The 24718-nt window shown below is 40.1% G+C and overlaps 1 protein-coding gene across 7 annotated transcripts in view; it reads right to left on the bottom strand.

The window, feature by feature from the left end:
- tnk2b (tyrosine kinase, non-receptor, 2b) overlaps window positions 1–24718 on the bottom strand; it is a 255079-nt gene that overhangs the window by 154997 nt on the left and 75364 nt on the right. Inside the window, exon 1 of one of the 7 annotated variants that reach the window (XM_063045574.1) lies at window positions 7004–7490. The exons of the other annotated variants lie outside the window; for them this stretch is intronic. Within the exon in view, the coding sequence (XP_062901644.1) occupies window positions 7004–7051 (48 nt within the window). The 5' untranslated portion in view covers window positions 7052–7490. Of the gene's footprint in view, window positions 1–7003; window positions 7491–24718 lie in introns of those variants that run through there. 7 annotated transcript variants of the gene reach the window in all.

The following is a 24718-nucleotide window of genomic DNA, read 5'->3' as shown; positions in this document are numbered from 1 at the left end:
GTGTTCAGGAAGATTTCTTGACACAATATGTAGATAAGCCTACAAGAGCAGAGACTGTACTTGATTTGGTATTGGGAAATGAACCTGGTCAGGTGTCAGATCTTTCAGTGGGAGAGCATTTTGGAGATAATAATCATAATTCTATCTCCTTTACAGCAGCATTGGAGAGAGATAGGAACAGACAAGCTAGAAAAGCATTTAATTGGAGTAAGGGGAACTATGAGGCTATCAGGCAGGAAATTGGAAGATTAAATTGGGAACAGGTGTTCTCAGGAAAAAAATCAGAAGAAATGTCGCAAATGTTCAGGGGATACTTGTGTGGAGTTCTGCATCGGTACGTTCCAAAAAAACAGGGAAGTTATGCTAGGGTACAGGGACCGTGGTGTACAAAGACTGTAATGAATCTAGTCAAGAAGAAAAGAAAAGCTTACAAAAGGTTCAGAGAGCTAGGTAATGTTAGAGAGCTAGAAGATTATAAAGCTAACAGGAAGGAGCTTAAAAAGGAAATTAGGTGAGCCAGAAGGGGCCATGAGAAGGCCTTGGCGGGCAGGATTAAGGGAAACCCCAAGGCATTCTACAAGTATGTGAAGAGCAAGACGGTAAGACGTGAAAGCATAGGACCTATCAAGTGTGACAGTGGGAAAGTGTGTATGGAACCAGAGGAAAAAGCAGAGGTACTTAATCAATACTTTACTTCAGTATTCACTATGGAAAAGGATCTTGGTGATTGTGGTAATGACTTGCAGCGTACTGAAAAGCTTGAGCATGCAGATATTAAGAAAGAGGATGTGTTGGAGCTTTTGGAAAACATCAAGTTGGATAAGTTGCCGGGCCTGGATGATATGTACCCCAGGCTACTGTGGGAGTCAAGGGAGGAGATTGCCAAGCCTCTGGTGATGATCTTTGCATCATCAAAGGGGATGGGAGAGGTTCTGGTGGATTGGAGGGTTGCGGATGTTGTTACTTTATTCAAGAAAGGGAGTAGAGATAGCCCAGGAAATTATAGACCAGTGAGTATTACTTCAGTGGTTGGTAAGTTGATGGAGAAGATCCTGAAAAGCAGAACTTATGAACATTTGGAGAGGCATAATATGATTAGAAATAGTCAGCATGGCTTTATCAAAGGCAGGTCGTGCCTTACGAGCCTGACTTAAGTTCTTGAGGATGTGACTAAACACGTTGATGAAGGTAGAGCAGTAGATGCAGTATATATGGATTTCAGCAAGGCATTTGGAAAGGTACCCCATGCAAGGCTTATTGAGAAAGTAAGGAGGCAAGGGATCCAAGGGGACATTGCTTTGTGGATCTAGAACTGGCTTGCCCACAGAAGGCAAACAGTGGTTGTAGACTGCTCAAATTCTACGTGGAGGTCGGTGACCAGTGGTGTGCCTCAGGGATCTGTTCTGAGACCCCTTCTCTTCATGATTTTAATAAATGACCTGGATGAGGAAGTGGAGGGATGGGTTAGTAAGTTTGCTGATGACACAAAGGTTGGAGGTGTTGTGGATAGTGTGGAGGGCTGTCAGATGTTACAGTGGGATATTGATGGGATGCAAAACTGGGCTGAGAAGTGGCAGATGGAGTTCAACCCAGATAAGTGTGAAGTGGTTCATTTTGGTAGATCAAATACAACAGCAGAATATAGTATTAACAGTAAGACTCTTGACAGTGTGGAGGATCAGAGGGATCTTGGAGTCCGAGTCTACAGGACGCTCAAAGCAGCTGCGCAGGTTGACTCTGTGGTTAAGAAGGCATACGGTGCATTGGCCTTCATCAATCGTGGGATTGAGTTTAGGAGCCGAGAGGTAATGTTGCAACTATATAGGACCCTCCTCAGAACCCACTTGGAGTACTGTGCTCAGTTCTGGTGGCCTCACTACAGGAAGGATGTGAAAACCATAGAAAAGGTGCAGAGGAGATTTACAAGGATGTTAACACGCGGAATTCTGCAGATGCTGGAAATACAAGCAACACACATCAAATTTGCTGGTGAACGCGGCAGGCCAGGCAGCATCTTTAGGAAGAGGTACAGTCGACGTTTCCGGCCGAAACCCTTCGTCAGGACTAACGGAAGGAAGAGCTAGTAAGAGATTTGAAAGTGGGAGGGGGAGGGGGAGATCCAAAATGATAGGAGAAGATCCATCCCTCCCCCTCCTGTCTTCTATCATTTTGGATCTACCCCTCCCCCTCCCCCCCACTTTCAAATCTCTCACTAGCTCTTCCTTCCGTTAGTCCTGACGAAGGGTCTTGGCCCGAAACGTCAACTGTACCTCTTCCTAGAGATGCTGTCTGGCCTGCTGCGTTCACCAGCAACTTTGATGTGTGTTGTTTACAAGGACGTTGCCTGGATTGGGTAGCATGCCTTATGAAGACAGGTTGAGTGAACTCGACCTTTTCTCCTTGGAGCGACGGAGGATGAGAGATGACCTGATAGAGGTGTATAAGATGATGGGAGGCATTGATCGTATGGATAGTCAGCGGCTTTTACCCAGGGCTGAAATGGTTGCCACAAGAGGACACAGGTTTAAGGTGTTGGGGAGTAGGAACAGAGGAGATCTCAGGGGTAAGGTGTTGTTGTTTTTTTTTTACACAGAGAGTGGTGAGTGCATGAAATGGGCTGCCGGCAACAGTGGTGGAGGCGGATACGATAGGGTCTTTTAAGAGACTCCTGGATAGGTACATGGAGCTTAGAAAAATAGAGGGTTATGGGTAAGCATAGTAATTTCTAAGGGAGGGACATGTTCAGCACAACTTTGTGGGCCAAAGCGCATGTATTGTGCTGTAGGTTTTCTATGTTTCTAATCTTCTTCACCCTGTACAGTACCATCTATTGTAGCATCATCAGCAAACTTACTAACTATGCCTTGTACATTCTCATCTAAATCATTTATATAAATGATGAACAAAAATTGGCCCAGCACAGACCCTTGGAGAACACAACTAGTCACTGGCCTAGTCCAAGAAAACACAATCTTCCATTATCATTCTCTGCTTCCTACCATCAAGCCAATTAAATATACCCACTTAATAAGCTCTCTCTGGATCCCCTGCGATCAAACTTTCCAGACTATACTTCCATACGGGGCCCAGTCAAAGGCTTTGCTGAAGTCCATATTGACAACATCCACTGCCTTGCTCTCATTAATGCTCAATCAAGACTGTCACACATTTGAGAGACTTCTATCAAGTTTCTCCCTCAGGCTTCAAAGCTCCAGAGGATACAATCCTGCTTTGTCTAACATCTCAGTTATAAATTACCTGGATGAGGAATGGGTCAGCTCACAGATCTCTCAGTGGGTGAGCATCTGGGTGACAGTGACCACCGCTCGCTGGTCTTTAGCATTATCATGGAAAAGGATAGAATCAGAGAGGACAGGAACATTTTTAATTGGAGAAGGGCAAATTATCAGGCTATAAGGCTAGAACTTGCGGGTGTGAATTGGGATGATGTTTTTGCAGGGAAATGTACTATGGACATGTGGTCGATGTTTGGAGATCTCTTGCAGGATGTTAAGGATAAATTTGTCCCGGTGAGGAAGATAAAGAATGGTAGGGTGAAGGAACCATGGGTGACAAGTGAGGTGGAAAATCTAGTCAGGTGGAAGAAGGCAGCATACATGAGGTTGAGGAAGCAAGGATTAGATGGGTCAATTGAGGAATATAGGAAAGCAAGAAAGGAGCTTAAGAAGGGGCTGAGGAGAGCAAGAAGAGGGCATGAGAAGGCCTTGGCAAGTAGGGTAAAGGAAAACCCCAAGGCATTATGTGAAGAACAAAAGGATGACAGCAGTGACGTTAGGACTGATTAGAGATAAAGGTGGGAAGATGTGCCTGGAGGCTGTGGAAGTGAGCAAGGTCCTCAGTGAATACTTCTCTTCGGTATTCACCAATGAGAGGGAACTTGATGACGGTGAGGACAATATGAGTAAGGTTGATGTTCTGCAGCATGTTGATATTAAGGGAGAGGAGGTGTTGGAGTTGTTAAAATACATTAGGATGGATAAGTCCCCGGGGCCTGACGGAATATTCCCCAGGCTGCTCCACAAGACCAGGGAAGAGGTTGCTGAGCTTCTGGCTAGGATCATTATGTCCTCGTTGTCCACAGGAATGGTATTGGAGGATTGGAGGGAGGTGAATGTTGTCCCCTTGTTCAAGAAAGGTAGTAGGGATAGTCCGTGTAATCATAGACCAGTGAGCCTTATGTCTGTGGTGGGAAAGCTGTTGGAAAAGATTCTTAGAGATAGGATCTATGGGCATTTAGAGAATCATGGTCTGATCAGGGACAGTCAGCATGGCTTTGTGAAGGGCAGATCATGTCCAACAAGCCTGATAGAGTTCTTTGAAGAGGTGACCAGGCATATAGATGAGGGTAGTGCAGTGGATGTGATCTACATGGATTTTAGTAAGGCAGTTGACAAGGTTCCACACGGTAGGCTTATTCAGAAAGTCAGAAGGCATGGGATCCAGGGAAGTTTGGCCAGGTGGATTCAGAATTGGCTTGCCTGCAGAAAGCAGAGGGTTGTGGTGGAGGGAGTACATTTGGATTGGAGGGTTGTGACTAGTAGTGTCCCACAAGGATCTGTTCTGGGACCTCTACTTTTCGTGATTTTTATTAGCGACCTGGAAGTGGGGGCAGAAGGGTGGGTTGGCAAGTTTGCAGACGACACAAAGGTTGGTGGTATTGTAGATAGTGTAGAGGATTGTTGAAGATTGCAGAGAGATATTGATAGGATGCAGAAGTAGGCTGAGAAGTGGCAGATGGAGCTCAACCCGGAGAAATGTGAGGTGGTACACTTTGGAAGGACTAACACCAAGGCAGAGTACAAAGTAAATAGCAGGATACTTAGTAGTGTGGAGGAGCAGAGGAATCTGGGGGTACATGTCCACAGATCCCTGAAAGTTGCCTCACAGGTAGATAGGGTAGTTAAGAAAGCTTATGAGGTGATGGCTTTCATAAGTCGGGGGATAGAGCTTAAGAGTTGCGAGATAATGATGCAGCTCTATAAAACTCTGGTTAGGCCGCACTTGGAGTACTGTGTCCAATTCTGGTCGCCTCACTATAGGAAGGATGTAGAAGCATTGGAAATGGTACATAGGAGATTTACCAGGATGCTGCCTGGTTTAGAGAGTATGCATTATGATCAGAGATTAAGGGAGCTAGGGATTTACTCTTTGGAGAGAAGGAGGATGAGAGGAGACATGATAGAGGTATACAAGATATTAAGAGGAATAGATAGAGTGGATAGCCAGCGCTTCTTCCCCAGGGCACCACTGCTCAATACAAGAGGACATGGCTTTAAGGTAAGGGGTGGGAAGTTCAAGAGGGATATTGGAGAAAGGTTTTTTTACTAAGAGAGTGGTTAGTGCATGGAATGCACTGCCTAAGTCAGTGGTGGAGGCAGATACACTGGTGAAATTTAAAAGACCACTAGATAGGTATATGGAGGAATTTAAGGTGGGGTGGTTATATGGGAGGCAGGGTTTAACAGCCGGCACAACATTGTGGGCCGAAGGGCCTGTACTGTGCTGTACTATTCTATGTTCTATCTCCATATATATAATCCACTGCAGTCGAGGTAACTAGCTCATGAATCGCTTCTCTACTTTCTCCAAAGCTTCCACATCTTTTCTGCAATGGGGGAAACAGAAACTTCACAGAATACTCCAAATATTGCCTCAGCACAGCTGTAACATGACATCTATTGCACTCAACACTCACTGGTGTCCGGGCTTTCAGGAAGCTGATCCATTTTAGATGATTTGTCATCAGCAATGAACTACTACATTGTTGCTTTGTCCCAGGATTGTGCTCATGGCATTCTGCTAACCCTGACCAATTTTTAGCTCCAGTTCAACCTATCACAGCCCAGGTGACAAGGATATTACATTAGGTGCTAGCACCTTCACAATAAATATATTTCTTCCTACTGAGTGACCCCCCCCCCCATTGTATGAAAATGTTCTGATGCAATATTTTTACGTTTAAAATATCTTTTCAAAAATGCAGATGGATATTGTTTTGATTAGATACTTTCAACACAAATACTGAATGGAATAATATCTGAATTCAAACTAGATTTGCAGTGACAATTTCTATGGCAACAGGCTTAATGCTGCCCTAGAGGAATCATTAAAATTGAAAACAGAGATATGGGGGGGGGGGGGTGGGAGCGAAAAGAGAGATCAAAGGATCGGGGAGGGATCAGTACAAAGAGGGGCTAAAAACTGTTGAGAATAAATGTAACTGATTTAGTGACTGATCCCTGAGCAGCAACACAAATAAATAAGGCATCTTCCAAATATTTACAGCATACAGCCCTGTTTAACATTCTACTTATTTATGATGGAAATAAATATCCTAATAGAAATATTACAGCCATCGAACAGGCATATTCTTTGCAGAAAAATGGAAATTAGTCAAAGTTAATCAAAAAATATTCATCAACACTGAACAGATCTACTGAAATGAGAATGAAAATCACCAACACTTATTTCTCAATCATAAGACATAGTCCTCAATACAAACTGATTTGTAATCCGTCAGTTTTTCTTTTGCAGACAGCTGCGGAATTCAGTAACCTTTTCAAATGCAATACTGCATTGCAAATACAAAACAAAAGTCAAAACTCAAGTGCCTAATCTCTCTGGAATGGAAGGATAGTGTTATCATCACAAAACATTCACCAAAACAAAACTGTTTACAATTCTGCTAAACACCGCTCATAAAACCAAGACACCAAAAGATACTAAATATTATAGTCTTTGAAAGATAAACCACAATCCAATTGTTTTCCAGTGCAAACATGCTTCAGTCCAGGGAAAGTATATGCAAAACAGATTTTGAACCATTTATGAAACCGGAGCATCTTATCCCAATGAGCTGGGACACATCCTGAAGCAATAAAAGGCAATCAGTGTGAAGCATAATTGCCACATTGAAACAGGGTTCTGCACGATATGTATTGTTTGCAACGACATGAAATATATTTAGAATACTCAGCTATACCTCCTCTTCCTCGCTCGACAGCCGCTGGTATTCTGACTGGTCGCTCATGTCTGGGTGATTAATTTCAGATCTCCACAATTGAATATGCAAGATACACTCTCAGAGAAGGAATTTAGCTGTTTTCAAGGGCCTTGCATTAAAAATATGTTGCTCACATTCTCATTCTCCTCCACTTCCTTGTTCCCCTCTTCAGTGCTGCAATTTGCAAGTCTCCAGTGTTTTGCACAGATTACAGACACAGCGACACGACATAAAAATGCAAATACACATTGTATGTGTGGAACCCTCTGTCCCACACGTACAACCTCTCAAGCTGCATCAGCTGCTTTTAAACCATTCAGCTTCTGCTCTACTGGTTTAGAGATGCTGCATTAAAGACACATGATCACTTTCTCAGTTTATCCATCTTTTTGTTGCTGTCTAACACAAGGTAGACGCTCACTATCTCCAAATTTGCCAAAGCTCAAATTGATCAGTTTCTCTTTTCCTGTAATTTGCTTCTGTCAAATTCTCTTCTACTGTTCACCTCCTCAGCTGGCACACATTTCTATGACCGACTCAGTCCTTTGCCAAACAGCTGTATGAGTACAAATCCATAGATAGGACACAGATGAACACATACAGCAGTACCGCTTCGTACTGAGTACTGCCAAGCTCACAGGGAAATTGGCATGGAAAAGGGAGAGTGGTATGGAGCTGAAGGCAGTGTATTGTAGTGAGGGATAGAGAAAGGGGAAAGAGGGTATTTCATTACACACAGTAACAAGACTTGCTTCAATAGCTCCAATTGAATCAAGAGGGGAAAGCTTGTTACTTGAAGTCAGTAAACCTAAAATAGCCACTTAAAACAGTAGATACTTTTGAATACCAAAGTGATGCCCTGTTTAGCTTCAATACTATGAAGTCAGCAGCTAAAATCTGATGGTTTATAGTTCCAAACCTGTAAAAGATGTGAACGGACAAAAAAATTGCTATTGTTTCTTCGAAATAACATAGAATCTGTCTGTAATTATCACTCTCCAAGCAACTCATCTGCGCATTTTACTTGGCTATGATATACACAGCGAAAGTAATAATCTAATAAATAATGGCAGATCCAAATGTTTTACTCATTTAACAATCCAACTCTATGGCAGAACAGGTTTTGGATGAGTAGAACATTATGCAGCCTAATTAGCATCTTTCGTTTTCATTCAGCTAGTCAGATCCAGAGCAAAACATCATATACATCATCAGAAATAGATAGTCCAGTTCAGGAACAATCCATCTGCAATCTAAACCAAATGGGAATCTGCAATCGAGTTTGCCTTTCTCCTTATACTTCAACTCAAACAGCTGTGCCGCAGAAAGGGCTTCAAGTGGCTATGACCAAAGTTTAATCCTGGGTTATACGCTAAAAGAAATACAGTGTTCCTGTAGGCAATCAGCAGCGAAATGTATCTGCAGCCAATTTCTGAAGATTAACAAGGAACACAGTCTTCAAACACAGCAGTGAAAATGTCAGACTCAATGAAAAAAATAATGTAAATCATACTGAACTATTACAAATAGAGTAAGGCAAATATTCCGACTGATCATGCAGAAACAGTGTTGTGAATTCCGCAGACAAATATTTTTAAACAATACATATAGCTGATGATGTACTGCACTAGTGGTTAACGTACATTGATGGCTTATTTGTGTGCATTGCAAATCTATATTTAGGTGTGTGCCAGCTGCAGGGCATTGTTTACAAAATTAAATATAGGTTGGTGTCAAGAGGCTTCCTTTAAAAAACCCAGTCATCCATAATGTTCAGTGCAATAAAACCTTTCTGTCACTGCAGTTATGGAGACAGCATGCATAAAATTTTAAGAAAATGGCCAGGGTTTCACAAAAAAGAAATGTGATGAACATAACATCTCCATTTTTTTATTCTCACTACAGCAAGTCAGAAATCTATTGTATTTACAAAATACCTAAAGATGATTTCATGGATATGGACAGTTTCTGACAATAAGCATGGTCTTGTGTGTGCAGAGCCAGAAATTGAAATTCCATGGTTATTTTCAGAATATTTATTCTACTGATGATCAAAATCAGCAAAAATCAATAAGGAATGCTCTAGGCAACTTGCCCTCAAAGTCTTGAACGTCAACAGTATTTCAATGCTTTAAATCTTCAGTTTTTATACACGTCCAGAAAGCAATAAATCACAATGCAAAAGGAGCAAATTATTTATTCCATTGAGGTAAGCATCAATATCTTCAATTCCAAATAGTCTGTACAATTTGCTATACTATCTTTCATAAAGTGCTCCTCAAAAGAAAAGATTTTAAAAAAGCACACACAAAATGCTGGAGGAACTCTGCAGGCCAGGCAGCATCTACGGAACTGAATAAACAGTTGACATTTCGGGCTAAGACCCTTCTTCAGAACTAAGGAGGAAGGGGCAAGATGCCGGAGTAAAAAGATATGGGGGAGGGGGAAGGAGGCTAACTGGAAGGTGATAGGTGAAACCATGTGTGTGGGTGTGAAATGTCAAGGGGCTAGAGAAGAAGGAATCCAATAGGAGAGGACAGCAGACCATAGGAGAAAGAGGGGGAGGAGGGGACCCAGGGGAAATGATAAGCAGATGATGAGGTAAAAGGTCAGAGTGGAGAATAGAGGAATGTGTGGGGGGAGGGGGAGGATTTTTTTTAAACCAGAAGGAGAAATTAATATTAATGCCATCAGGTTGAAGGAAGGCTGCCTAGACTGAAAATAATGTGTTGCTCCTCCACCCTGTGGGTACCTCATCTTGGCACAATAGACAGCCGTGGACCAACATGTCTGAATGGGAATGGAAATTAAAATGTTTGGCCACCGAGAAGTTCCACTTGTGGCGGATGGAATGGAGGTACTTGACGGAGAGCCCCCTAATTTACGATGGGTCTCACCATTGTAGAGGAGGCTACATTGGAGTCACTGGACACGATACATGACCCCAGCAGATTGACCTGTAATCAACACAATCCAGATACCTTTTCTAAATGATGTTATTTTTTGCCACAAAAATTTTAAATGACAAAATATCTTCATTCTTTCATAATAAACATAAACTTAAAATATGCTTAGTATCCCACCAGCTTCCTGTCAGATTATCCTTTTTCTCCCCCCTCATAGATGCTGCCTGGCCTGCTGAGTTCCTCCAGCATTTTGTGTGTGTTGCTTGGATTGCCAGCATCTGTAGGTTTTCTCTTGTTTGTAAATAGTTTCACCGTTTTTGGCACCTTTAGTTCAGACCAAGCAACAAACACATCTTCCTCATTCTGGCATTCTGATGCTCGTCAATTACCTTTTCCCTTCCCACTGCAACTTCTTGTAACCTGAATCCAAAATTTACAACTTAGTATACTCTGCCACTCATAAAAGATTGGATGACCATTCTGCAAAGAATGAACTGCCAGTTTTCTGTCAAAAATACTGTTTCATTTCCACAATCTATCCTTCTACACCGAATCTTCAAGGCAAGAAACAGGATTTTGCCTTTGGGCAATGCATAATCAATAGTCTCAACATTGAGTTCAACAACTTAAATTTAATGAAATTTAGTTCTATCCCCATTGATAGTTCCTTTAGGCCCATCTTTTATTTAATATCCCACTACCAGAGCTATTTATCTTGCCCCACCATGTCTTTTGCCATTTGCCTCTCTGCACTATTCAATTCTATTGCTCTTTCCATTGCTCATCAATTTCTCTCCACCTTACAACTTTCTACCAAGCTGTTTTTCCAGTTCTGATTAAGGTCACTGAGCTAAAACAGCAACTTGTTTTCCCTTTCTAACCTGGTGTGCCTATCCCAGTATTTTAAATTTTTATTTCCTATTTTCTCCAATTGCGGTAGTTTATATTTCATTGAAAAAATTAGAAGGCCCATTGCATCTGTACTTAACAGAAAATGACTTGGTCTAATCCTACCTTCTAGCACTAGATTTGTTGAATGCAAGCCATACCTCTTCAGCTACACATCCAAAAGCTTTTTAAATGTGATGATGGTTTCTGTCTTTTATTACCCTGTCAGGGCTACATGCCGACTTCAATTCACCTCAGTCTGGTAACGAACTACATGGATCAGACAGATCTCAGATCTCATACATTCTGGTTCCCTGCATCTGTCTGGAACAGCGACAATAACCATAAGATTGACACAAGTGTTACCTAGACAAGGAATGTACAAAGAGAGACAGGTCTCCAGACTATACTCAAGAGATTCAAGATTGTTTAGTATCATTTCCTGGACACAATTGTAAGGAGAACAAAATAGTTGTTACTTCAGATCTGATGCAGCACAGAAAAAAAAACAAGATAAAGAAAGTTAAAATAATAATTTTAAAACATAATAAATGTATGTACTTAAGATAGCTTATTATACAATAGATTGATTGAGAGTACATAAGGTGAAGCTAGGCTGTACATAAGATGATTGACAGGAAGTATTAAAGTAGTGATGGAGTTAGTGGGTTGAGGTGTTGATTACCCTTACTGCTTGGGGAATGTAACCACTTTTGAGAATGGCAGTCCTGGAGTTGATGTCATGTACCCTCCTCCATGATGAGGGTGAGTGGGATCCTTCATGACGTTACTGGCCTTTTTCCAGCACTTTTCTGTATACATGTCCTTGATGCCGGGTAGGCTGTTGCCAGTGATGTGTTGGGCAGTACTGACTACCCGTTGTAGAGCCTTCCTGACCTCCACAGTGTAGTTTCAGTACAAAGCAGTGATTCAGCTTATGAGGATGCTCTCCACAGTGACACGAGTATGAATGTGTGGTCTAGCTTCCCTCTGTCTCCTCAGAAAGTAGAGGTGTTGGTGAACTTCCTTGACTCTGTAGGATGTGTTCTCATACTATGAGAGGTTGCGTGCATTCCCGGGAGTTTCAACCAGCTTGCAGTTTCTACTGCTGTGCCATTGATGTAAAGGGGAGTGTGAGTGGTGCAAGTTCTCTTGAAGTCGATAACCATCTCCTTTGTCTTGTTGACATTAAGGAAGATGTTATTTGTCTGGAACCGTATATGGAAAACGTCACTTTCAAACTGATCATTTTACATTAAACACAGAAATACAACTGAAAAGTGAACCAGCAAGAACTTCCTTGAAAAGCGCTAAATAAAGAATAACGTTTTCAGATTTCCTGATATTGACAGTGTGCAACTGAGACCGAAAGAAATTGAGAACTTGTAACAGAGATATCAAGGCAGATAACAAGATCACTGAGATGACTAAGCCTACAATTGCACTACATATTTGGATGTTCTTCTTTTCCAATATTATCATTAATTTTACATATAAGAATACAGAGTACAAGAAAAAATATCAATACATTATACTAAATTGCATATAAAGACTCCTTACCCTATATTCATACAGGTTAATTAATTTGTAACATTGAAATAGTGATTCTATTATATTAAAAAAATCGAACCCACTAGCAAGACCAAAGCTGATTAGTAAAGAAAAATGGGGAAAAATATTATTAGTCATCATCTGTGCTTTAACAGCAAATCAAAGGTTTTGAAAATAATTCAAAAAAGGTCCCCACAATGTTTGAAAGTCTTGGCTAGATTCAGAGATTGAACATCGAATCTTCTCTAAATTTAAACTTCACATCACATCACATAACCATTGAGCGTGAATAGGAGGGGCCGCATCTTTCCGTTTAAGCAAGAGCGTCCTTCTGGCCTTAAGAGAAATAAAAGCCAAAACGTGCAAGTCAGATGACTCCAAAATAATATCCTTTCCTCCAACAACACCAAATAAAGCAGTCAAAGGATTAGGCTTAAAGTTTACTTTGAAAAGTATCAAGAAAGTTTGAAATACTTCTTTCCAATATTTTCCAAGACTTGGACATGTCCAAAACATATGAATGGGTGAAGCTTCTCCATTATTACATTTATCACAACACGGAGATATATCTAAATTAAAACGAGACAACTTATCCTTGGTCATATGGGCCCTATGGACCACTCTAAATTGTAGGAGAGAGTGGCGGACACATAATGATGGAGCGTTAACCAATTTAAAAATTTGATTCCAAGTCTCCTCAGAAATTAAGTCTGTAAATCTTGTTCCCAAAGATTATTAATTTTATTTAAAGGAACACTTCTCATTCCCAACAGCGTATTATAAATGTTAGATATAGATCCATTATAAAAAGGTTTCAAATTAAAAATTGCATCTAATAGATTCTTATCAGGACTTTTAGGAAATGTACTTATTTGAGACCGTAAGAAATCCCTTATTTGTAGGTATCGAGAAAAATGAATTTTGGGTCAACTATGTTTAGTTGACTTTAAAAACGCAAACATGAGGAAATCTATAGATGCTGGAATTTCAAGCAACATACATAAAAGTTGCTGGTGAACGCAGCAGGCAGGCAGCATCTCTAGGAAGAGGTACAGTCCACGTTTCGGGCCGAGACCCTTCATCAGAACTAACTGAAAGAAGAGTTAGTAAGAGATTTGAAAGTGGGAGGGGGAGGGGGAGATCCAAAATGATAGGAGAAGACAGGAGGGGGAGGGATGGAGCCAAGAGCTGGACAGGTGATTGGCAAAAGGGATATGAAAGGATCATGGGACAGGAGGCCCAGGGAGAAGGAAAAGCAGGGGGGGGAAAGCCCAGAGGATGGGCAAGGGGTATAGTCAGAGGGACAAAGGGAGAAAAAGGAGAGAGAGGAAAAGAATGTGTGTATATAAATAAGTAATGGATGGGGTACGAGGGGGAGGTGGGGCATTAGCAGAAGTTTAAGAAGTCAATGTTCATGCCATCAGGTTGGAGGCTACCCAGACGGAATACAAGGTGTTGTTCCTCCAACCTGAGTGTGGCTTCATCCTTACAGTAGAGGAGGCCGTGGATAGACATATCAGAATGGGAATGGGACGTGGAATTAAAATGTGTGGCCACTGGGAGATCCTGCTTTCTCTGGCGGACAGAGCGTAGGTGTTCAGCAAAACGATCTCCCAGTCTGCGCCGGGTCTTGCCAATATATAGAAGGCCACATCGGGAGCACCAGACGCAGTATATCACCCCAACCGATTCACAGGGGAGTCACCTCACCTGGAAGGACTGTCTGGGGCCCTGAATGATGGTGAGGGAGGAAGTGTAAGGCATGTGTAGAACTTGTGGAGGGAGATCGGTGGGGAGGGATGGGGGGGAAGAATGGACAAGGGAGTCGCATAGGGAGCGAATTTAGTTGACAGTTGTTCAAACAAAAAGAGACTTCCCTCTACAAACAAGTCCTGAAAGCATTTAATACCTAATCTATCCCATTCTTTAAAAGCTACATCAATCATAGAGGGTTTAAAAAAATAATTAGAAAGAATGGGACTTGAAAGAGAAAATCTCAATAAGCCGAAGTATTTTCAGAATTGTATCCAAATTCTCATAGTGTGTTTAACTACTAGATTATCAGTTAACTTACTCAGAGACAAAGGAAGTGAGGATCCAAGAAGAGAAATAATAGAAAATTTATTGACAGAGTTAGCTTCTAATAAAAACCCACATCGGGCAATCCTCAGGATTAATGTAATATAACCAAAATGTAAGATTTCTTATATTAACTGCCCAATAATAAAATCTGAAGTTTGGTAAGGCTAATCTTCCATTCTTTTTATCTTTCTGAAGATGAATTTTATTTAATCTAGATGCTTATTCTTCCATATATAAGATATAACAGAGTCAAGAGAATCAAAAAAAGATTTAGGAATAAAAACAGGCAATGTCTGGAAAAGATATATAAATTTAGGTAATATATTCATTTTAATAGAGTTAATTCGGCCAATCAGCGATAACGAAAGGGGAGACCAATTTGATAGTGTGTGTTTTACGTGATTCAATAGAGTAAGAAAATTTTCTTTAAAAAGATGCTTATACTTTTTAGAAATTGTTACATCTAAGTAGGTAAATTGGTTTCTTACAATTTTAAAAGGAAGGTTAGAATTTGTTGGTATCAAATTATTCAAAGGGAAAAGTTCACTTTTATATAAGTTTAATTTATAACCTATGAATGGACTAAAACAGGAGAGTAAAGAAAGCGCATGAGGTAACGAAGTCTCAACATTAGAAATAAATAGCAGATCAATAGCGTACAGCGAGACTTTGTGAATAGTGTCTCTCCTTAAAATACCACTGATATCATTAGATTCTCGAAAGGCAATAAGTAAAGGCTCTAAGGCCAGATCAAAAAGCAAAGGGCTCAATGGACAGCCTTGTCTAGTGCCACATTGAAGCTAAAATGGTTTGGAATTATGAGAATTAGTGATAACCCTAGTGGAAGGAGCTAAATAAAGTAATTTAATCCAGTGAATGAAAACGGGTTCAAAATTGCATTTTTCAAAAGTTTTAAATAAATAATTCCATTCAACTCTGTTGAAAGCTTTCTCAGCATCTAGGGATACCACAAATTCCGATATCATATTAGAAGGAGAATAAATAACATTTAATTACTGACGAATATTAAAGTGAGAATATTGATTTTTAATAAATCCAATTTGGTTATCGGAAATGACAGATGGTAAAATACTTTCAATCCTATGGGCCAAAACTTTAGATAGGATCTTAGTATCAACATTAAGTAAAGAAATTGGTCTATAAGAAGAGCATTCAGTTGGATCCTTATTCTTTTTAAGGATAAACAAAATGGAAGTCTCATAAAAAGATTGTGGGAGTCTGCCCGACTTGAATAAATCCAAAAAAAAACTGAACATAAATGAGGTATAAGCAGTGAGGAAAAGATCTTATAAAATTCTCCAGAAAATCCATCTGGACCCGGAGATTTCCTCAAACGTAATGAGCGCACAGTCTCAACAATTTCCTCAAAAGAAATAGGTTGCTCCAACAACTTTCTGTTGTCGGCAGAAATTGTAGGAATGTTTAGTTGGTCTAAAAAATTGTTCATTACAATGCTATCCTTAGAAGATTCAGAACTATAGAGTTTAGAATAAAATTCTCTAAAAGTATAATTTATTTCTAAATAATCAGTTGTCCTATCACCATTAGCTTTGCATATTTCTTTAATCTGCTGTTTAGCCATAAAGGTTTTAATTTGATCAGCCAATAATTTACCTGTTTTATCTCCATGGATATAAAATTGACTTCCATCTTTTAGGAGCTGGGTTTCAATTGGATAGGTTAAAAAGAGATCATATTTAGTTTTAGTTTCATCACGTCTTTTATATAAGGTTCTGGAGCCAAGGTATACTCTTGGTCTAATTGTTTCAGCTGATTAGCTAAATCACTTCTCTCTTTATTAGCTTTTTTCTTAATACTTGCAGTATAAGAAATAATTTGTCCTCTAATATACGCCTTAAAGGCATCCCATCTGATAAGACTAGAAGTCTCCTCTAATGCATTCTCTTCAAAAAAAAAGTAATTTGTCTCTCCATAAACTTTAAAAAATCTTTATCAGATAACAAAGTTCAATTAAATCGCCAAAACCTATTTGTTTGAAGACGACCAGGGAGATTTAAAGATAGGAGCACAGGAGCGTGATCTGAGACAGCAACCTCTTTATATTCACAGGATCGAACTGATGGAATCATTTGGCTAGCAATAAAAAAAAATCAATCCAGGAATATGTATGATGGACATGAGAGAAAAATGAATATTCCTTATCTACTGGATTTTTTAAAAAGCGCTAAGCATCAACAATACCACATTTCATTAAAAAAGATTTAATAAACACAACTGATTTATTTGGTATCATTAGTTTAGAAGATAAACAATCTAAACCTGGATCTAAGCAACAATTAAAGTCTCCACTCATCACCAATGAGTACAGATTTAGATCTGGCAAAAATGAAAAAAAAACGCTCTAAGAAACCTGGGTCTTCTATATTTGGAGCATACATATTGGCAAATACCATTAGCTTGTTATTTAGTTTCCCTGATACTATAACAAAACACCATTCGTATCAGAAATTACTTTATGTTGAACAAAGGGAACTTTATTATCTATAAGGATTGAAGCTTCTCTGGCTTTGGCCTGAAACGAGGAATGGAAATGAGATCCTCGCCATCGATTAAAAAGGCATGAATTGTCACACTTACGTACATAGGTCTCTTGAAGAAAAACAATTGGTACCTTAAGTTTGGATGTTAACGCCCATAACTCTGGTACTGAGGCTAGCAATTTATTTTCTTCTTATTCAGCAGAGGAACAATTCAAGTATGTTCTTATGACTTGTGACATGAAAATTATCAGGATTAACAACCAAAATTGCTCCTTGATATAGAAAGAACATTTACACAGTTTAGAATATGAAATAAAATATCTTCATTACATCATCTAAGTGTTTTTCGCAACTTTAAAAATAGAAATCTCAAATACTCAAGCAGCATTTTACAAGCTGCTCTTTTAGAATAATATGGGAAATTCAGTGAAATGACAAAAAATGGGATCTAGATCTTACGGGATGATGTCACTGAATTAATACTATTCACCAACTTATTATCATGTGACTGACTGGGGGAGATACCGAAGTTTCAGCATCTTTTGAAAACCAAGGTTCCCTAAACCTGCTGTCTTTATCCTTTATTCTGATATGTTTTCTTCTGCGAGTACAAGCTTTTGAAAGCCTCTCAATTACCAAGTACACCTTTGCCAGAAAACAGCCTGTCCCAATGCACTTGCCAGATCCTTTCTGATACCATCAATATTGAACTTTCTCCGATATAGAATCACAACCCGAGGAGTAGACCTATCTTCTTCCATATTTACTTTGAATATAATGGCATTATGATCACTAGATGTAAATTGTTCCCCTACACAAACATCTGTCACCTGCTCTGTCTCATTCCCTAATAGAAGATCAGGTATCGCACATTCTGTCATTGGGATTTCCATGTGCTGATTAAGCAGACTTTCCTGAACATATTTGACAAACTCTATCCTATCTAGTCCTTTTACAGCATGGGAGTCCCAGTCAATATGTGGAAAGTTAAAATGACCTACTATAACAACCTTATATTTCCTGTAAGTCTGTGATTTGCTGGAAATTTGCTCCTCTAAATCCCGCGGACTGTTGGGTGGTCTATAATGATGGTATTAAACTATTTCAGACCCGGAGAGTTTCCCTGTGAAATAATACGATTACACACCTCGTTCCTAAAGAATTGCTACCAGGTGGAGGAAATCAAATGGGTCCTTAAAAGGAAAAACCAGGAAACCGAACAATGAGGAGGAACCCATTGCTATTGCCTAACTTCCCGATATTTCTATGGTTTCTAGAAGGATAGCTAGGATCCTGAAGAAATACTGGATTAATACCATCCTTAAACCCATGAAGAAGCTCAAGTTGCAGTTTATGTGGGTTAAGGATGACCTGGGATTCAGGTTGGCTAGCGTTTACACAATTCCCTGCGAATGCAGAGCAGCATGTTTTTTTATTAACAAAATATACTTTATTCACAAGAAATGATTTACAATAAACCATTCAATAACTACTTGACAGACATTACCATTACATTCTGTACAGTTCAACAATTTCAGCCACTCACTCTACTGGTTCATATTGTATAACCATTTGTGAGGTATACCCACTGCCACCCAACCCCTCCCACCCCCATGGGAGAAGAACCCTAAACCATGTTCCTTCCCCCATCGGGCCCTTGCTGTGGCTGCACCAAATTTCAGTGCATCCCTCAGCACGTACTCCTGCAGCCGAGAATGTGCCAGTTGGCAACATTCTGCCCTGGACATCTCGATGTGCTGGTAGACTGTCAAGTTTCGGGCTGACCAAAGAGCGCCTTTCACCGAATTGATGATCTGCCAGCAGCACCGGATGTTTGTCTCTGTGTGCGTCCCCAGGAACAGCCCGTAGAGCAGAGAGTCCTCTGTTACGCAGCTGCTAGGGATGAAGCAAGACACTAGCCCTTTCATCCTCCTCCACACCTTCTCCGCATATATCGGCACAGTGGAAACCTGCATTAAGGAGCACAGGAAATGTATCCGTTTAGATTACCTGAACAAATTGGCGGTAGCAGAACACTACATTTGTAATGGCCTTAGGAGTGAATTCGACATAGCAAAACTACTATGTTGTGCCAATGGCTTTTGGGACCGCCTGGTAATGGAAGCCGTTGAAATAAAACTAGAGAAAACGAATTTTAACAAAGGACTCACTCTAAATAAGAACTGGAATTCAATTGTAAACAAGGTGGGATAGCGGAAACCTGACTGGATGAGGACTAATCAATCATAAGGGACCGACTACGGGGGGAGGAGGGCATAAATACCACTGAACAAGCCATGCCCACGCATCATCTCTGAAGAAGATGGCAGAGTTTGTCATCAAAACATCGGTTATAGTTGATACCTATAACTGGCAGGAAACCAGAGAAGAGTTTACTCATCATATACACCGAGAAAGCACAATATCCTTTTTTGTACAGTTCTTATCTTCATATCTTAAAGAGTTCAAAAGTGCAACAGAAGGTACAGAAAAACTTACAAGAATGACATTAGAACCGAGACATTACAGTTTCAGAAAAGATTAAGTAGTTGAGACCTTTTCTACTCAAAAAATCTTACAAATATCAGCAAGAGCTAGGTTGAATATCTATTTCAAAACAATAAATTAGGTTGGTATGTACCAACTGAGCAGATGCATTAAATTCAATAACTGTTCTATTGGCTTAGTTGTGAGGGCTCTGTGGATTGGAATAAAGGTCCTTTTTTTTTTGTTTCTTCTCTCTCTTTCTCTCTCTCTATTACTCTATAACTTCAATCACTTTAATATCCTTTATTGTTTGTATTTCCAGCATTACTTGCCTGTACAATTACAACTATTCTTAATAAGTCTACTTACGAGCCAATTTTAATTTATGAATTGACTTTGTTAAGTCAACTGCTGCAACATGGTACTATTTGCAAATTTCATCATCATATGTTTACATTTAAACAACGTAGGAATTATAACGATTCCAAAATAAGGAACTGGAAAGTCTTATTGAATAATACTCACATTTTTCAGTCATATCTGCTCTAATGAGCACTCACTTTCTTCTACTTTCTACTCCACTTTTTATCCAATCTCCGGGTTTACTATGAAACTCTAATGCCAGGTTCAGAAATGCTTCTGAGTACAGTACTGCATTTCATAAGATCCTGTACCACTTCCAATATTTTATAAGCACCATCATGAAATTGCACATCAGTACATGACTGGATATGTCTGCATTTTCCAACAACCTAAGAATATTTACATACCTGTCTACTCATGTTCCTTGCTGCTTTTCTTTTCCAGTTCATGGTAAAATCAAGCCACCATTGAACTATCTGGACAACATTCAACTTGTGGCTGGAGAACAAACCTCTTGAATGTTAATTTGCTCTTAATTTCACTTACTATTTAATGCTAAATTCTAAATTAATAGGATTTATTTGGTGTATCAGGTTAGACATCCCAGTTACATGTCCCCATTCTTCCTTTAAAACATATCTGACTTTAAAACAGACAAAATGAAGGTTCTTGTCCTTCTCTCATATACACAATTAACTCATAGATGTCTAATGTCAATATAAGCCAACACCCTAAACCACATCAGCAAAATGTCCAATAAAAATGCACAGAAGTGATTTCATCAGTTCTCCTCCTCAAGAACAACACTGCCTTAGTTCTTAGGTCATTTTCCTTACTTCTCCTCTTTAAAACCAAATGTGTCAGGATGATGTCAAAGTGAAATCAGTTTGCAATGTGGAGGTGGAAACTGTCTGAAACAACCTTCAACTTGTGGCTGGAGAACAAACTTCTTGACCTAGTAATTCTTTAATCCTAAATTAATAGAATTTCTTTCATTTCTAGAGGTATAGAATATAAGAGCCGGGATGTGATGTTGAAGCTCTATAAGGCACTCGTAAGACCACACTTGGAGTATTGTGTGCAGTTTTGGGCTCCATATTTTAGAAAGGATATACTAACATTGGAGAGGGTTCAGAGAAGATTCACGAGAATGTTTCCAGGAATGAGAGGGTTACCGTATGAGGAACATCTGGTAGCTCTTGGGCTGAATTCCCTGAAGTTCGGGAGAATGAGGGGTGATCTCATAAACACATTCCAAATGTTAAAAGGCCTGAACAGATTAAACATAGCAAAGTTATTTCCCATGGTAGGGGATTCTAAGACAAGACGGCACGACTTCAGGATTGAAGGACGTCCTTTTAGAACTGAGATGTGGAGAAATTACCTTAGTCAGAGGGTGGTAAATCCATGGAATTTGTTGCCATAAGTGGCTGTGGAAGCAAAGTCATTGGGTGTATTTAAGGCAGAGATAGATAGGCTCTTGATTAGCTAGGGCATCGAAGGATATGGGGTGAAATCAGGGGAGTGGGGATGACTGGATGAAGTGGATCAGCCCATGATTGAATGGCAGAGCAGAGTTGATGGGCCAAATGACCTACTTCTGCTCCTAAATCTTATGGTCTAAGCCCATAGATTCAATTTCAGTTCTTCACACAGCAGAGTAAGTCCCCATGAAGCTCACAGAAACAAAGCTGGAGCAGTCTCACAACCTCAGCACCACGGAGAGAGAAATAAACTTTGTGGAAGAGCAAGCAGCATCGCCCAACCCTCGCCTCGGGTCCCAACACCCTACCTTTTTGGCTATCTGGGCCGGCATTTAAATTGTCCAAACAGCGGATCGTTTCACACTCTAGGATTCTGCCCCGTCACAGCAATGTGCTCCGGCCTTTACCCAGCTGCCCAGCCTGTGGCCATACTCAACCCTTCCCAATCAACTCAATGCTTAGGTCGATCCAACCTCGTTCTTGGTTTAGGTAGACAGGCACCAAAACTCCTCTGCTCCGACCCCTTTCTGATTTTCTCACTACAACTCCCAACTCGAACATGCCTTGACCTCACTCCAACCAGTCCTTGAACATGCCACACTCTGACCTTACAGCGCACCTGCACGCCTCAACCATTGAATCAGCTTCGTCTTCACTCGCCTCTCCATTGTTTGCGGTGATAGTTTACCACAATTTACCACAGGAGAAGTGTCATTAATAACATATTTAGTCATATTTCTTAAAGATTTCAGGAAGATTAGTGAAGGACCAATGAGTGCAGGTACATTGACACATGAGGCATTTTGTTGCCTTGTTGTACTTTTTGTTGCACTTGTTGCCAACCCTCCACATGTATCTAGCTGTGTCTATCAGGATGCCTTTAGCCAGAGAGTGGGGAAATTCGTTGCCACGGGCAGCTGCGGATGCAAAGTCTTTACAAATATTTAAGGCAGAGGTTAATAGATTCTTGACTGGTCAGGGCATGAAGCAATACAGGAGGAGGAGGAGATTGATACGGAGGCTAAGAGAAATAATGGATCAGCCAAGGTGAAATGGCAGACTTGACGGGCAAAATGGCCTAATTCTGCTCCTATATCTTATGATCTCATGGCCTTTTCGATTTCCACTTCATTTGCGGGGTTGCCAAAGATCTGCAAAATCCTGGAGGACGAATTACAATGGAATCACAAATATGACAACCTTTGTTGTACTTGTGAAATTTACATCAGAATGTAACAATTCATCCCATTTTATTATCACACTTATATATAAAATTACATTCCAATTAATACTTGGTATCCAGTGATTAGTATGACCTCTTTACTTTGCACCTAATTTTTCCCCGGTGGAATTGATACAAGTACCGAGTAGGGAGGAACTGACCATCTGAAAATGAAACCAACTAAACTTGCTGCTCCAGTAAGCAAAGTCACCAGCAGGAGGAGCAGGCTCTTCATTTTTGATCAGACAAAAGGGGCATTATTGTGTACAACACTTTCTCAAGTGTTGCAATTGGTAGGTATCATTAAAAACACACATGCTGTGTGTCACAAAAAAAATAGAAAAATGACAGTGATTCTATCTTCATCAGTTTCCATCTGATCTTTGCCAAGATTTTCACCACAAGAACCTTAACTGACAGGCTGAGAGACAGGATGGTGGGATGTAATCTCACTGGTAGCCTGTGACCAGTAATGTTCACAGAGATTAAAACATTCAAAGTTAAAAGTACGTTTATTATCAAAGTATGAATGCAGTATATAAAACCCTCTGATGTCTTCACACAGACAGCCACAAAACAAAAAAAATACTATGGATCCCAAAGAAAAACATCAAACCCCCACTCGCAAAAAATTGCATAAAAGGCAAAAAAAAGAGAGAAAAAGCATAGAATATAAAACACCAAAAATTAGTGCTAGAAACCTTTATTGCTTGAGATATAAATGTCTTGGACAAACATGTAGGTGTGTTGTTGGGCTGATCAGTAAATTTACTGCCAATGTAAAATTTTGCAAACTTGTTGATAATGAAGACAATTGTCAAAAGATATAGAACAATTGCAGATAAGGGTGGAGAAATGGCAGAATGAGTTTAATCTGTGTGAAGTATTGCACTTTGGGGGGTTAGATACAAGAGGAAACTACAAAAGTAAATGGCATGAACCTTAGAGCACTGATGTATATGGGGATATTGAGTTGCAAGTCAGTAGCTCCCTGAAAGGGGCAATTCAAATAGATATGGCGGTAAAGAAGGCATGTGGTGTGCTTGTCTTCATCAGTTGGGCCAATGAGTATATGAATCAGGAACTCATGTTTCAGCTGTATAAAACGTTAGTTAGACTACATTTGCAAGGCTGTGTTCACTTGTGGTTGCCCCATTGCAGGAAGGATGTGGAGGCAGAGGAAAGGGTGCAGAGGCAGTTAACTAAGATGCTGCTTGAATTAGAGTATAGCATTCAGAAGACATAGAACATAGAAAATCTATAGCACATTACCAGTCCTTCGACCCACAATGTAACCTACTCTAGAAGCCGTCTAGAGTTTCCCTACTGCATAGCCTTCTATTTTTCTAAGCTCCATGTACCTATCCAAGATTCTCTTAAAAGAGGGGTCCCCAAAATTTTTTGCACCACGGACCAGTTCAATATTGACAATATTCTTGTGGACCAATATTCTTAGGGTTGCCAACTTTCTCGCTCCCAAATAAGGGACAAAAGTAGCAGTCAAATCCCGGGATACTTTACTCCAGGAAAGACTACCATGACCATGAAGCCTTGCGCGGGCACCTGTGTGCGCATGTGCGTACGGGCTGATTTTTTCCCCACAAATCAGTTTTGCCTTCATCTTCCCGACTACACTGTACATACATTATTTCTACTTTATATAGGCTGTGTATTTATCATATCATTCCTCTTTTTACTATATGTTACTGTTACTTATTTTAGGTTTTATGTGTTACTTGGTATGATTTGGTAGGTTATTTTTTGGGTCTGGGAACACTCAAAAATTTTTCCCATATAAATTAATGGTAAGTGCTTCTTCGCTTTACACCATTTCAGTGCAAACAGTTTCATAGGAACACTCTACCTTAGCGAGGGAAATATGGGACAAGGGCGGTCCCGTATGGGACAAACCAATTTAGCCCAATATACGGGATATCCCGGCAAATACGGGGCAGTTGACAACCCTATGTTCAAGTTCAACAGTGTGTGACAGGGAATGAAGAAAGGTGCAGCTGACTCAAATCGTTTCCTCATGGCTCGGTAGCACATGCTTTGCAGCCCGGTACCGCTCCGCGGCCCAGTGGTTGGGGACTGCTGTCTTAAAAGACCTATTGTATCTGCCTCTACCACCTTCACTGGCAGTGCATTCCATGCACCCACCACTCTCTGTGTGAAAAACTTACCTTTGA

Source organism: Mobula hypostoma, chromosome 4 (assembly GCF_963921235.1).
Source record: "Mobula hypostoma chromosome 4, sMobHyp1.1, whole genome shotgun sequence".
Taxonomy (NCBI): domain Eukaryota; kingdom Metazoa; phylum Chordata; class Chondrichthyes; order Myliobatiformes; family Myliobatidae; genus Mobula; species Mobula hypostoma.
This window is presented reverse-complemented; position numbering and strand designations above follow the sequence as displayed.